General features: G+C 35.5%; 1 protein-coding gene across 11 annotated transcripts in view; it reads left to right on the plus strand.

The window, feature by feature from the left end:
- Positions 1 to 14,404, plus strand: part of LOC132193311 (caskin-2) — a 158,160-nt gene that overhangs the window by 107,893 nt on the left and 35,863 nt on the right. For 6 of the 11 annotated variants that reach the window (XM_059613898.1, XM_059613899.1, XM_059613901.1 and 3 more), the window contains exon 1: positions 10,390 to 10,894. The exons of 3 other annotated variants lie outside the window; for them this stretch is intronic. In XM_059613898.1, coding sequence (XP_059469881.1) covers positions 10,402 to 10,894 — 493 coding nt within the window. In that variant the 5' untranslated portion in view covers positions 10,390 to 10,401. Of the gene's footprint in view, positions 1 to 2,355; positions 2,434 to 10,389; positions 10,895 to 14,404 lie in introns of those variants that run through there. 2 more of the 11 variants (XM_059613904.1, XM_059613907.1) reach the window with 1 other exon arrangement.

Raw genomic sequence — 14,404 nt, forward strand, 5'->3', positions numbered from 1 at the left:
TAATAACTAGTTAAATTAATTAAATTGTTTTTTTTTCTTCAGAAAAATATATGTTTGAGTGTTTATTTTCTATCCTTAAAATAATTATTGTAAATTTTTATATTTGCAATTCGATTTCGTTAAACTACCATGTAATAATTTGTAAGAATTTTCGGACTTTGATGTATAGGGTGGTTAAAATTTTTATTTTTATTTGTGGCAAAATATTAAAACGAATTAAGGACTGAAAAAAGAAATAGATTTTCTCTATTCAGTGTGTTTAAAAAAAGGAAACACCTGATCTGTGAAAGTCGTAAACCTGAAGTTATTTATTTCTCATTTCAAACTGCAGCAGAAACATAAACATTTGCAGCAAAGAGGCGTTCTCATATTTAATCGCAAACAAACTGTGTACGTGCTGGACGTCCGTCTACTGAAATAGGCGCAACTCGCACATAAGTGAGAGTCACCGGAGGCGAAAAAAGCAAAAAACACGCGCGACGGTAACAAGGGCCATCTGCAGCAGCACTCGAGCCCTTTGAAAAGCATCGCGGCCGTTGGCGTGTAGGAGGCGAAATTCATACCTTTGAAGTCATGCTCGGCTGGCCTTTCCAGACGCAGAAATGGAATTTTAATGTCCCGCTTTCCCACGCGTAATCGAATCACAATAAAACACACTGCACACTCGACGCACGCTCCAAAACACACTTGTCATCTTTTACCCTGGAAAAAAGGAACTCACTTGACAGCAGCCTTTGCTAATTAGCTCTTCTGCAGAGCGCTGAATTTAAAAGTTCCACAAGGGAACAGAAAAGCAAGAAAAATTATAACAATTTTAAACTCCAATTTGGATTAGCATGAAATGAATTTTGTCATAAAATTAAAATTTTATTGAAAAATGTATCTTTGATTTTTATTTGATCCGTTCAGAAAAAGGATATACGCAAATTTTAATATTCTGATTCAAAACAATGCATTATTAAATTTATTGTTCACATTTAATCTTGTTTAAAATCTGCCATTTCAGGAAATATAAACTATTTCAATAGGTTTATATTTCAAAAGTAATTACATCCTGGAATAATTTAAAGTATATTTGAACAATTCATTCAATTTGGTTTAAATTTTATAATACTGTAAATCTCTTTTGCTGTTCTTTGAAAGTCTCTCCGCAGAAAAAGGGAATCAATGAAGAATTTGTGAAATCCAATGCTGGTGCCCCTACGCATAGCAATGTTCTTTGAGCAGCCCTTAAAAGTGCCACCATCACCCGAACGCGGGAATTTCCTCCGAACCCTTGAAATTCAACCCTTGAATGCGGAAACGGGCGAATCAAAGCGCGGTATGCGAGTTTGCATGATGAAACGCAGTTTACTCTCTCTCGCTTTGTTTTTCGCCTTGATAGATAAAAAGTGGCTGCCGCGTGAAATATCGGATTTCCCATTTCGTAAAACCGCCCGAGAGCTGCCGTTGCGCTATCGTGAAGCGATTTCGCATTTTTTTTTTATTCATATACGAGCTGCGCACTTTTGCTGTTGGAGCTCCGATAATTTATTGTTGCGACGCGGTTGGGCGGAAAAAATCACGGCCCGTTGTTTTTGCACGATATTACGTAAATTTCGCCGTTGTATGGAAATAATAAAAAATAAAATTGTGAAATTCATAGATAAGCGGTTTCCCATTTGTTTATGTTTACGCCAACGTTTTGCATAAATTTGTGCCACGATTATGCGGATCAAGACATTCTTCGTCCACTTTTCTTAAAGCTATGTTATTGGCCCACTTAGAAAAGAAATTTTTTTGTAATGTGGAGATTTCATGAAAACAAATTTTGAAAAAATACTTTTTAAAAATCAGCAGGAAGTGGTGAAAATTAATACTTTTTTAATGTAGCTATATAAATTTATCATTTAATAAAATTTTATCTCTTGAAAATTTAAGAAAGGAATCAATTTTCCAATCAAATTTTTTTCAATTTTAAATAGCGGCTCAAACAAAATCTTTCAAATTATAATAACCTTAAGACTTTAAAAAGAATTTCTCTTAAAAGTTTACCTTTTAATTGAAATATAAGTAGATTAAAAATATTCTAAGAGTTTTTAAGTAATTCTCTCCTTTAATTCATGGGTTACAAGAAAATCATTTTTCCTCATTTTCCTCTACCGATTTATGAACACACTAGCCAAAAATCGGTTACTTGGCGAGCTTCCCTAATAGTAAACCAAACAAACAACAAATAAGTGTCAGAAATTGTGATAAATATTAAATGATTGCCACGTCTCCATGTAGGCGTCGAAGCTCGCGTGCGATTTTGTTTTCGGACCAAACTTTATTCCTCAAACTTTTTCTAACGATTTTTCTTCTTGTTTGTTTTAGGTGAGTGTCTGTCAGACGCAGGAAAAACCAACTCGCGAACAAACTTTTCGCCGGGGCAAAAGTGGTCTCGCCCAGAGAGTGAGTACATACGAATTTATGAAAATGTTTCGAGGGCAAAAAAAAAGAAAATATTCCCAAGCACTTGAAACGTGGCCAATCTGCCGATGAAGCAAGAAGAGCAGCTCTCGTTAAATAAATAATAATTCCACGATTTGAGATGAAATGAAAAAAGAGAACCCCTTGCGTGTCTGCAAAAATATTATATTTGGGAGGATTTTTTTAACATCACGTGAAGATCAACGACGCGGAAAAGATACGTACGAATATAAAAATTGATTTGTGGTTAAAGCTATTGAACTTGTTTGTGTGATAAAGGAAAGCCACAGCTCTCTCGGAGTTTCGGCAGCAAAAAAGAGATAACGAGAAAAAGAAGAGAGGTAGCAAAAGCTCCTCTCTTTTTTTGCCATTTCTGTTTCTCTTCTCTCTTTCCCTTCATTGAATTTCACTTAAGCGAAATCTGAATAAAAAGTAGACGGTGCTGCTGCTTTTTGACAGTGCGCCGAGATTAAAAAAAAAAAAGAATCCGGCGGGACAAAATAGAGTTGGCTCCCCTCCTCCGCCTTCTTTTCTATATCATCTCATTTCCATTATGGCTCAGCAATTTTCAAAGGCTCTCGCTGTCTTTTAATGATAAGAAGGGCCCACCGAGGAGAGACCCTCGATCAGAAATTACGCGTCAAACCCTCCCGGCTGAGGAAACAGGAATTTGTTGTGGCGGTGTCTTGTCCTTCCTTTTTCCACTCTGGAGGGGAGGATTAAATTTGGCGGAGTGATGATGAGATTCGAAGTGGAAATCTTAACTCAAAAACTTGAAACGAGTTTGAATCAAACAGGGACAACTGTTTATTTTTCATTAAAATTTGAAAGTTTAAAGGCGTTGAAAAAGTTTTTTATTAATTTTGAAAATGGATCAGTGTTAATTTTGCTCTTCAGATTAAAAATTAAAAAAAAAAAACAATAATAAAGAAATAGACATTATGATGCAACTAAAATATGAGCCTTAAAAGTTGCAAGTGAAATTAAAAAAGTAGTATAGAAATTTGCTGTTTACTATTAAAAATTAATGATATTGATAAACTTTTTTGGAGTTTAATTAAATGTCTCTCTTTATCTAAACGATGGCCCGTCATCTTATACGAATTCTGGTGCGCGACACTTGGAACTGCCAAACACATCATTAATTTACAGATTTTCCGTTTATAACTTTGAGAGCGCCCTCGTCGGAAATAATTGGAAAACCGCCCCAACTCGCAAGAAAGGAGGCTCTCTTGAGTAATAATTTAAGCGCATTAAGCAGATCGAAAACTCCCTCGCGAAGAGCAGCTCGGAGCAATAAATGAAATTATTTTATCTATCAGCTGCACGCAGAGCAGAGACGCGATCGAAAGCACGCAGGTATAAAACCTACAGGGTGGTCCCGCCGAGCTGCTGCGTTACGAAGAAATGAATGATATAACGCGAGACCTCTGAAATGAAGAGATTTCTCTCCGAAATAAATGAAAGAAAAAGAGATGAAAAAAAAACACAGCGTTATTGCCTGCTGTTTGCGGCACCGGGGCTTTGCGACGTGTCATTCCCGTGATAAATTGCACTCTGCTTTAATATTTGGTGGGCCTAAAGATGACGCCTGCCCGTCTTCCGATTATTATCGTGTCTCACCAAGCAGCCTTTCGCAACTTAATTTCGCCTGCAATAAATTAGGTGGCGGCGAGAGTGAATTTCTTCTTTTTTCTTCTCGGTGGCGCTAAATCCCGCAAGACCGCTATTTTCTTTTTCCTCTGTTTATTTATCGAGCCGGGGCCAAGGAAAATATAAAAGAGAGAGACGCTTTCGGCAGCTGAAATTATTGGACGCTGGTTTTCGCCAGCCCGTCGAGTGGGAAATGAGTTACGGCTCACTAAAATTAGTCACTTTGAGCTCTGTGGCCACAAATCAACTTAAAGTGAGTTTAAAAAAGTGATGTTGCTTGGAAATTTTCCTCAATAATATTTAATGCTACTGTTAATTACATTTAAAAAATATAACAATTTTTATAATATTTTTATTGAATATTTAAATAAATAAATTTAGGATTTTAGATTTTTATGTATTACAGACTTTAAGATATTTTTAATATTTAAAGGCTTTTAATAAAAATTTTTTAGTTTAAACTAGTGTTAAATTTACTATAAATTCTATTACGATCTAAAAATTTCAATTAATGAACAGAGACATCCTGAATTGAATGTAAATAAATTGGCTTTAATTGCATCGGAATGATCAATTTAAACAATATATCAATAAATAATTAAAATTTATTAATTTCTCTTTTGTTAAAACAAACATTCAGGGAGTCTATAAAAAAGCTCTGAAATAGAAATTCAATTATCTGTTGACCTAGTGACAATTACACGCTTTCTTTAATTAATTTAATCAGATTAAACGTGTAATTAAACACTCCGAATCCAATCTCTCTTTAAACTCTTCTCTCCGCTCATTTCCTCGAGCCACGTGGCAAAAAAGCAGTTCCAACAAAGTGTGCAATTAAAATTATTGCATCCGCTCTCGCTCTCTCGTGAACGTATCTATGTAAATTATTTGATAGCCTGCCAAGAAAACAGCCTGCAGGAGACACGTAATTAATTGGACCACCAGTCAGTCCTCCAACGTGTGCCGCAAGTTCATGACCCTCGGCGGATTTAAGTGCATTATGCGGTGATATTATTGCAGCCAACACGGTGTGTCGGACTTGACTTTGCCAGGATACTTTTTCATAAACTGTAATACTGCACACGAGAACGAAATATGTCATCCCCAGCCGTAACTCACAATCAGCTTTCCAGCTGAAAATAATGTTTTACAACACGCTCGCCGACTGTGCATGTATGAACCGCTGCGATGTGTCGGTTTTAGAAAATGGCTTTCAACTGGAACTGTACCGAAGCATGTATGAAAAGATTGAAAAGCTTCAATTCAAAAGGGGTCGTTTACACTAGGTTTTAGAAATGTGCTTTTATTTAAATTATTTTAAAATTAGTTGATATGCAATAAATTTCCGATTTCAAACTATTCATTTATATTGTTTCATGCTTCCATCATTTAAAAAAAAATATTATTATGCCAATCAAACCACGGAATAAATAATGACGAAAATTTGTCCTAGTTACTTTACACTATGCACAATACATTTTCTCTTGCTACTGTTTCTGAAACAATATTATTAACTTTCTTAATTATTTTACATAATTCAAAAATGTAAAGAGGTAATTGTTTTTTTCTATGTTTTTTGTTATAATAAAAAATTCTTTGGTAATATTAAAATAAATATATGTAATAATATTGTTATAAATTAAAAATTTCATAAATTTAATAACTTAAAAGCTGCAACAATAATTTATTTGATAATAAATTAATTTATTAATTTTATTTTAGTTGCTCCTTTCAATAACATCTCTGGATGTAAATTATATCCTTGAATATCAAATACTTAATAATGAATATTACTAATTGTAAAAAAAGAGGGAATTTTCGTTTTATACAGCCAATTTAAAAGTATAATGAAGTAATTAAAAAAATTCACAGACGATACGAGAAACCATTAAAATCAACAAGCACAATGCGTTTGTATTCATTAACCCGGCTGAACTTGAGATCCAAACGCTCACAATGTTGTTTGTGCACGTAATATATCGGGCCGATTCGTGCTGCAACCATAACAATAATTTATTTTATTTCATCCCGAGTCTCGCTCTGTATTATGCTAATTTTGCGCATGGTGGCTCTCCTTTGTTTGGCCTTGATTGCGTCGGATTTGTGTGTCGCGTGCAAGAAAATAATCAGCATTTCCACGCAGATGAGTACGTATAAAATATTTGCATTGCCCCGAGAAAGAAAGACTCAATTTTATCTCGAGCAAAATAAATTTTATAAAAAAATTCAAGCGCCTTTTTGCAGACTTGCTTGCGGCGCGTGTGCTGTGAGACGTTTTATCTGCGATCTCGCTAATTGATTTTTATGCTCTGTGTCGGTCGGGATTTGGTTCGCAACGACTGCCCACACCTCATGCGGACAATTTCTTAATTATGGGCGTTTCTTGCAAAGCGGAATTAGCTCTCGGGACGCGTCGTCGTTTAAACGGAGAAAAATAAATTGCTTTAATTATTTTTAAATTTTTTAGCCGTACACGAAAGTATTTATTAACGTTTTTGATATTTTTAAATTAATGTAATTTTCATACAGATTTTTGTGCTGAAAATATTTACGCCCGAGTTGGCTTGAATTAATCAGAATGGACGTGCGTTTGTGTTTATCAAAGCGGTCGATTTCGTTGTTGGGATCAAAGCTGCGACTCAATTAACCGGCCAGTTGGAAAAATGATTGAAACAGGTCTGCCGGATTAAAAATAATGTGCGCAAAGGGGCAAGTAATTATTTATAGGTCACAAACAACGCCGTTCGCAGCTCCGGGGCGGAGAAATTTCTGCATCGGATGACTTATGGTGCCGAAACACGCTCTCTTATATACATCTGTTGTAACTCAATTATATGGAGAGAACAATATGAGATTCCGGTTTATTTGTTAATTTATCGGCCGACGAAGGAATAAATTTTGACATGAACACACAGCGAATTAAATCTAGAAATTATTATTTCGCACAAGAGAGAGATGCGAATGTTTAATTAGAGAGCTTTTTTAAATATTAATAAAGTTAAGAAGGGAACGATGACAATTTTTAATAATTTGATTCGGACAAATTTGGAAAAATTCACTTAATTATCTTTTTTTCTCATAAAAATCTTCACTTGATTAGAGCTTTAAAATTTACAAAAATTCAGCCCGCGAAACTATTAAATTGATTGGAAATCACACAAAAAATTGAGGGATAAAAAAAATATGTTATCAAGGAAAAAAATTTGTTTGTTTGATTTCATTGATTTGATAATCATTAAAATTTTACTTATTAGCATATTCAAAGTTTTTTTTAGTTTTATTTTACCTCATTTCAGAAAAAAACTTTAACTTTGAAAAGTTTTCGCTATTTTTAAATAACTTGGATACAATTTGAAGCTCATAGTAAAGTCATATGAATGAACCATTTTCTTGTTATTTTTTCAGGGAAATTGTTTCAGGCTTACATACTAATTTAAAATTAGGATTTAAGTTATTGAAAAATTTATTTTAACACCCTCCTTCCCTCAATTCAAAGGGGTAAACTTAGAGATGAAATAAACATTGCTCCTTTTTTGGTGGTCTTCCTCTGCAATTTTATGCTAATTTGTCAAAAATATTTGCAAAACATTGAAAATGATCGCTCGCATGCGTGAAGAAAATTAAATCTTTGTAAAATCGAAAGGCTCTCCGCGGAGTTTAAATAATTACGGCAATTTCGAACGCAAATTGCGTAATTACGCCACATCTATAATTATAATTGAACCGAGCGGACTGAAAACAAGATGTTATTTCAAACCTTAAATTGCTTGTCTTTTGCGCGCACGTGACGCGAACGCCGAAGTGACGCAACTCATTTCATATGTGCGAGGCGAAACACTCGAAGAATTCTCGCTGATCAAACACCGAATTTTTTTCCGAGAGGGAATCTCGCACGCGTTTTCACGCCAACTCTGAGACAAATCTCTCTCTCTCCGCGGCAGCCACCTACGTGCCTCGAAATCTCTCGCGTGGAGAGAGATGACTTCACATAAATTACTGTTTGTTCTCCGCGCAGTTTTATTATTTTCCTTAAGTGCTCGCGTGGATTTACAGCCGGCGGGAGGAAAAGTCAGAAAAATGATGAGTCTGTGCTCCGGCGGATCGATACCTCGCACTGGCTTTTCTCGGAAATGCAGTGACTTGTGGCAAGAGAAGATTCTCTGCTTTTCCACGTGGAGCGCAAGAGAGGCGTCGGCCCAAGTTTTCACATTAAAAAATTAATAACGAAATAACAATAGGGCGTACGTCTATAATTTTGCACTAACTGGCTGCCAATTTGCCCGAGTGGTTTATGGAAATATTTTTCCTCGGTTTCTAAACGAAATTTATTAAATTTATGGCCGTCAATACCACCCAGGCTGCTATTTAAATATTATTCAGCGTTAAGTAAGTTGATGTGAAAACGGGCATTAGTCAAAAGACGGACGCGCATACTCATGAAAGCACCCGTTTTTGCCTGCAGACAGGTGAGTGATGACCCAAGGAATTCAACTCGGCGTAATGAGATTTTCGCGGAAAGGCATAAAAAATAATACTGCTTACATTTTTCAATGAATTGCGCCTGAGAAAAAAATCATTTCTGGCTTTGGATCTGAACAGATCATTATGTCATTTCAATTAAAATTTGTGAGACTGAAAAATCCTCAAAATAAATATATTTTTTGAAATTTATTATATAATATTAATAATGTTTTTTAGACTTCATTAATTTTTAAACTATTTTGCTATATCCGTTTTCACTAAAACTTGACTTATTTGGAAAAAATTTAGCATAATTTTTATCTCAAAGTACCACCTGGATGATGTTAAAGAAAAGTAAACGGATTTATTTATATTGGCTTGAAAGGATTTTCCATGCCTGGTTGAGAATGATTGGATTTTGACGTTCCATTTGCTTGGACCAGTTCCAGCGCTTTGACTTTTTAGTTCAGAGCGAGCGCGACCACAATGATCGCAAGGCAACGGCGGGATTATATTGTAAATAAAGAATGAAGTCTCTCTCGGGGAGAGTTGGAGTTTAAAAGTCATCGCTCGCGCCTCGCGCTTGTTGGCGATGCGGTAATTAAAGAGGCCCGTGATTTATTCTGAGCACCAAAACACGCAAGAGCTTCTCCATCACGATGACAGAAGAATATTTAACGTTTCAGTTGCTTATAGTTAGTAAAGAGGGTACACAATTAAGAGTGAATTCTGTTTAAATTTTTTTAGGTTGATAATTAATTGTTCGTTAAACAGATAAATTAATTTTTGTTATAGTCAATTGAGATTTTTATTTATAAATTGCAATAGGCATTAAATTTAGTTTGGTTCTTCATATAGCATTATTTTAAATAAAATTTCTTTGTTTAAATAAAATATTTAAGACACAATAATGATAAATGAAAATGTTTGAAAGATGCGGAAATTGTTTTTGAAATTTCTTTAATTGTAAGTGGTTAGGAAAATCATTACACATGTCGTTCCCAACGAAAAAGTTAATTAGCATTGTGACATTTTAAACAAGGAAAGGTCACTTGCTCTTTCCCCTCTTGTTGCTTCAGAGCTTGAAAATGAATAGAATTTCTATATTAAACCTTCGTGACTAAACCAATATAAATTAACTCAAAACTTTAGTGTCAGTTTGAATACGAATTGGTGAAATAAAATCAATTTTGAAAGTTTAAGTATAGAAATTAATTCAGACATTTTCTCTATGCATAAAAAAATTGTTATTAAAATAATTTTTCAAACCTTTTAAAATGGTAAATCTAAAGAGAAATAGTTGTTTCTACCCATCAACTATTTAAATTTATACTTAATTTATTTTCAACTCTAATTTTTCATTTTTACAAAAATTATTTAAATTTTGATTGAAATTTTGTAATATTAATTATTTGTAGTTGAATGAGCTATCGAAATTCTCAGTTGTACGTTTGTTGCAGACAAAATTACTTGTATATGAATTGAGACCAACAGCCTATCTAGAATAATAATATAGCTGGGAAGCAAAAAGTTGATTAGTCTCGAGGCGAAACCCAATATTAAAAAGGTCTAATTAAGTCAAGGATTTCTCGTACAAAGAGTGAGCGACACCAGGAGCAAATATTTGAATGGTCGACAGAAGTCATTTCGGACACAAACCGTTTGTTATGATCAACTGTTAAAAGGGACGAGGGCCGGTTTGAAGCGGCGACTGCCCACGGGAGGAAAAGAAAGAAGGGGATCAGAGACGGCTTCGGCGGCAGGCGTGTCCCCTTCCTCCTTCAGTGCCCGCCGAGTCTCTTGGCCGCACACGTGCCTCCGTTGCTCCGGCGAGCGATGATGGCCTGCTTCGGCCCCCTTCTGCTGCCCCCGAGGCCGCCCCCGGCGCGCAACACCAACAACGCCTCCGCCCCCAACAATGCAGGCAACAACAATCGACTCGCTCGGCGAAGGAGCTCGAGCACCTGCAGACCTCCCCTGCCACCTGCCCTGCCCACCCTGTCCTCCACCTACCTGAGTTTCGACGACGAGGTCGAGTTCGAGGAAATCATCCCCAGGTCGCCGCCAGTCTCGTTCTACGACCCCGCCCCTCCCCGCAGCTTCTCCCTGCTGCACAGGTCGCACTCGGAGGGCAATTTGCGCAACCTGGGCACAGGTTTGCCGGTGCAACGGACCTTCAACAAGTGCATTCGCGCCCTCAGTGGCAGCTGGAAGAACTTGCTGCAAGGGCTGAACAAGCCCATCGAGCAGCCCAAGGGGTCACCGCTGCCCCCGCGTAGCCCTCCAAACCTAAACCTCAATAATCTGCTCAATTCACCTTCAGCCACCGGTAAGACATTGTTTAATTTCTTATTTAAAATAAAACTAAGGTTAAAATCAAGTATTTAAAATAAAAAATACTGATTTTGTAAAGTTCGCAAATTATTTTTTTTATTAAATTGAATTTTTTTATTTACATTCTATTTATTATTTAATTATTTATTAATTTCTATTTTAAACTTTCAATAGATTTTTGTCTGCCGTACAAACTTACTTGTTTTGAATATTATTAATAAATTAATAACGGAATTTGTAAGATTGTATATTATTGAATATCTAAGATTAATTGGTTAGTGAGCAACGAGCTTTAGGTTATCTCTTAAAATTAATAATTAAATTCTACATTCAATGGCTTTTACTTTACATGTAACGTTTGAGGAAAGAAACAAAATTTAAGTAAAATGATTCATGTTTCTCGAACGCATTTATTGCTCATGCAGCTTTTCATTGCGGCGTTAGTCAGTTGTTTACCCCCACACAACTGTATAATACAAACCGCTGAGTTATAAAACTGATCGCAAGAGATCAGATTATCAATCTGCTGCTCGATGTAAATATTTTCCCATCCCTCTCACCGACCACAAACCGAGGCATCGAATTTATTTCAAATACAAAAGTGCAATGGCATTTGAAAATCCATTGTCACTCACTCTCGTTTTCCCAATTGACCGTGGAGGTCGTTTATGATGACGCGATGGCCCTTTGCGATTAATTCAGCCGAGAGCAAACAGCTGTCGGCGTTTGATTTCACGAGCGCGTTGGATTTCGGCGGTCGTAAAATGAAGCAATTGTCACGAATTTGACGCGCATCTGCCAGCGAATCCACAGCTTTTATTTTTCGCGTGGGAAGTCGGTTTATTTATACACGTTGCCTCAAATTGAAAATGTGAAAACTCATGCCCGTTATACATAAGTGGAGAATCATTATAGATAGGGAGAGACAAACAAACACACAAACTTTCCACTCTATGAAAAAGTCATCTCTCGGGAAAAAGACCTTGAGAAGCCTTTCAAAAATTTGGGTCTACTTAATTATTCAATTCAATTTGATTCAGTTAAGTGACGAATGCCACAATGCCTGGTCGTAGGAAGAATTCAAGGAAGTTAAATCATTCAAATTTTTATGACGAGAATTTACATTCGTACGTGGGCGGCTCAGCAGAGTTATTGTGTGTGATGTACGTGGCGTGAATCACTCGTCGCATTTTCATGATCTCGCTGCCTTTTTAATTTAGCAAAGACGCTGCATCTTCAGTGACTTCATCTCTTTCGCTAACGACGAGACCGTGTTGTGTAATTTATAAGCCGTGGGGCTGCAGCTCAGCGCCGACGATTGCTTTTTATACACAATGGCCCCTGGTTATTTACTCAATCAATGAGAGGCAGACGATTTTGTATCACAACACAAACAGCGCCCAGTGCGAAATAAAAATCCAGTCTGGCTATCTATGGCAACGGCTTTTATAGCCATCATAAACATCGAATCGCTAAATCTAGAATAGGGGATACTGTTTGATAAGAAATGTGATCTACAGATTTTTTACTTAGAACTTTCTACATGTATTGTAATTTTAAACATATTTAAATAACTATTTATATTTAATAATATTCAGATGGTGTTTATATATAGTTAAAATGTTTTCATTCGTTTAATTTAATATTTTAAATTTTAATTTTTTTGTACTTTCCTTTTATTTTGTGACTTTTCGTATTGCAATCAGTATTTAAAATTGAACACTTGTACTATAAAATATATTTTATTACAAATTTATATAATAAATCTTCATAACCTACTCCATATAATTTTGTATCTGAACAAAACTTCCCTACTCCTTGTCAGCAAATCTTGTTGCGCTGCATAGTAATGTCACAAATATTGCATAAATAGAATACATCGGATTTAATGTTTGATTATAAGATCTAATTTTCAAACTAAATTTTTATTTTTCTTTCAAACAAATTCTTTCAGGGATGGCATTACTTAATTTTTCCTGGGAAGTTACAACTAAAATTTAGCCTAAAACGTTCAAGATACTGATCTACCAAAGTATTCCACAGATCAGTTAAAAACTTAGATTTTTCATTAAAAAATTAATTTAAATTTTTGATTATTCTTTACAAATCGAGTGAAAAATTGAAATAAAGAAAAAAGAATTGAGATCTATGCGCAGATTTGACGGTGCAGTGTCCCATTATACGCATATATTCTAATCATATCGAATTATGCCTTCCTGGACGGTTTGTGCTTTTGAATGCAAATGCAGAAAGGAGATGTTCTGGCCAATACAATGGCATTGGTCATCAATCAAAACGGGAGACGCACGCACGCACATCAATATATTTTATCCTTTGTTCCGCGTTCAGCAGATAGAGCTGCTGGATGTAAAATAAATTGGAGATGATGGAGAGTGGCTGGCGAGCGATTGCCTCTCTTTCTTTCCACACATAACAATACAAAACGAGTGACGTATCCACTCAACAAAATTGCTTTTGGAATAAAAATAAGACGGCCGGTCCATAAACGTAACGATCTGACGAGACCATTTCGGGAGAAAAACAATCGAGCTGATTACGATTTTATTTGATATTCTAGAGCGAGATGCAGACACGTGCAGAATTATTTGTCAGATTTGACGAGGTGGAAGAAAATAATCATTTAATTGATTCGTTTCTCGGCGGGCTGTCATGCGTGCAACTCTGGGCAGAAATTTGATATTAATTTGAAAGGCAAACAAACAGTTTCTTTTGCCCGGACTGACTGAAATTCGGCAGGCGGAGGAGTTGAAATTGGATGTTTGTGTTGGCGTGAGAAATTCATCCGCAAACACTCGACACGGTTGCGTAATTTAGTGGAAACTTGCTGGAGAGTTTTGACAACCAATATGGCGCCCCACTGATGAAACAAACAGTGCTAATGGGCTCTGATAAAAAATGGACCAAAAATTTTAATAATCCACTAAAAAATGCTCCATTTTCAGAGAAATAAATCAGGAATTCATAGTTCATGTGTTTTTGAAATTTGTGATCTTGGAATTTAGAGTAAATTTCTCTTTATTTAATAGATTTTAAATATTTCCAAAGAAAATTTAAAAAGAAATAAAAATATCTCATCTTAAGCTTAGTAGATGTTAAAAAATTGTGGAAAATTGTAAGTTCATGCAATTACTTGTGAAACATTACCAATTTTTCCAGCTAATTGAAGATAAATTTCGGATTATTTAAGGAATAGATTGAAACTGCACCATTTTTCAGCATTGCATTTTAATTTCTGATATTTTTATAAATTTTTCATTCTTGTTGCAACAATTTAACAATTATTCATGCTTTTTTATTTTATTTCAATATAAATAGAGATTTTAATTATGTCTTGACGAAAATAATTTTTGTCCAATTTATTTTCAATAATGGCACTTCAAAAGAGTCCCCCAAGACCTCCCTCATTCGCCTCCAGCTCTTCCAATTTGTCCCGCTCCATTTTGAGCGACGGACGAATGTGTCTTTTAAATCGACCCCGGGGCCA

This window comes from Neocloeon triangulifer, unplaced genomic scaffold, assembly GCF_031216515.1.
Source record: "Neocloeon triangulifer isolate White Clay Creek 2 clone unplaced genomic scaffold, ASM3121651v1 ptg000004l, whole genome shotgun sequence".
Classification (NCBI taxonomy): Eukaryota; Metazoa; Arthropoda; class Insecta; order Ephemeroptera; family Baetidae; genus Neocloeon; species Neocloeon triangulifer.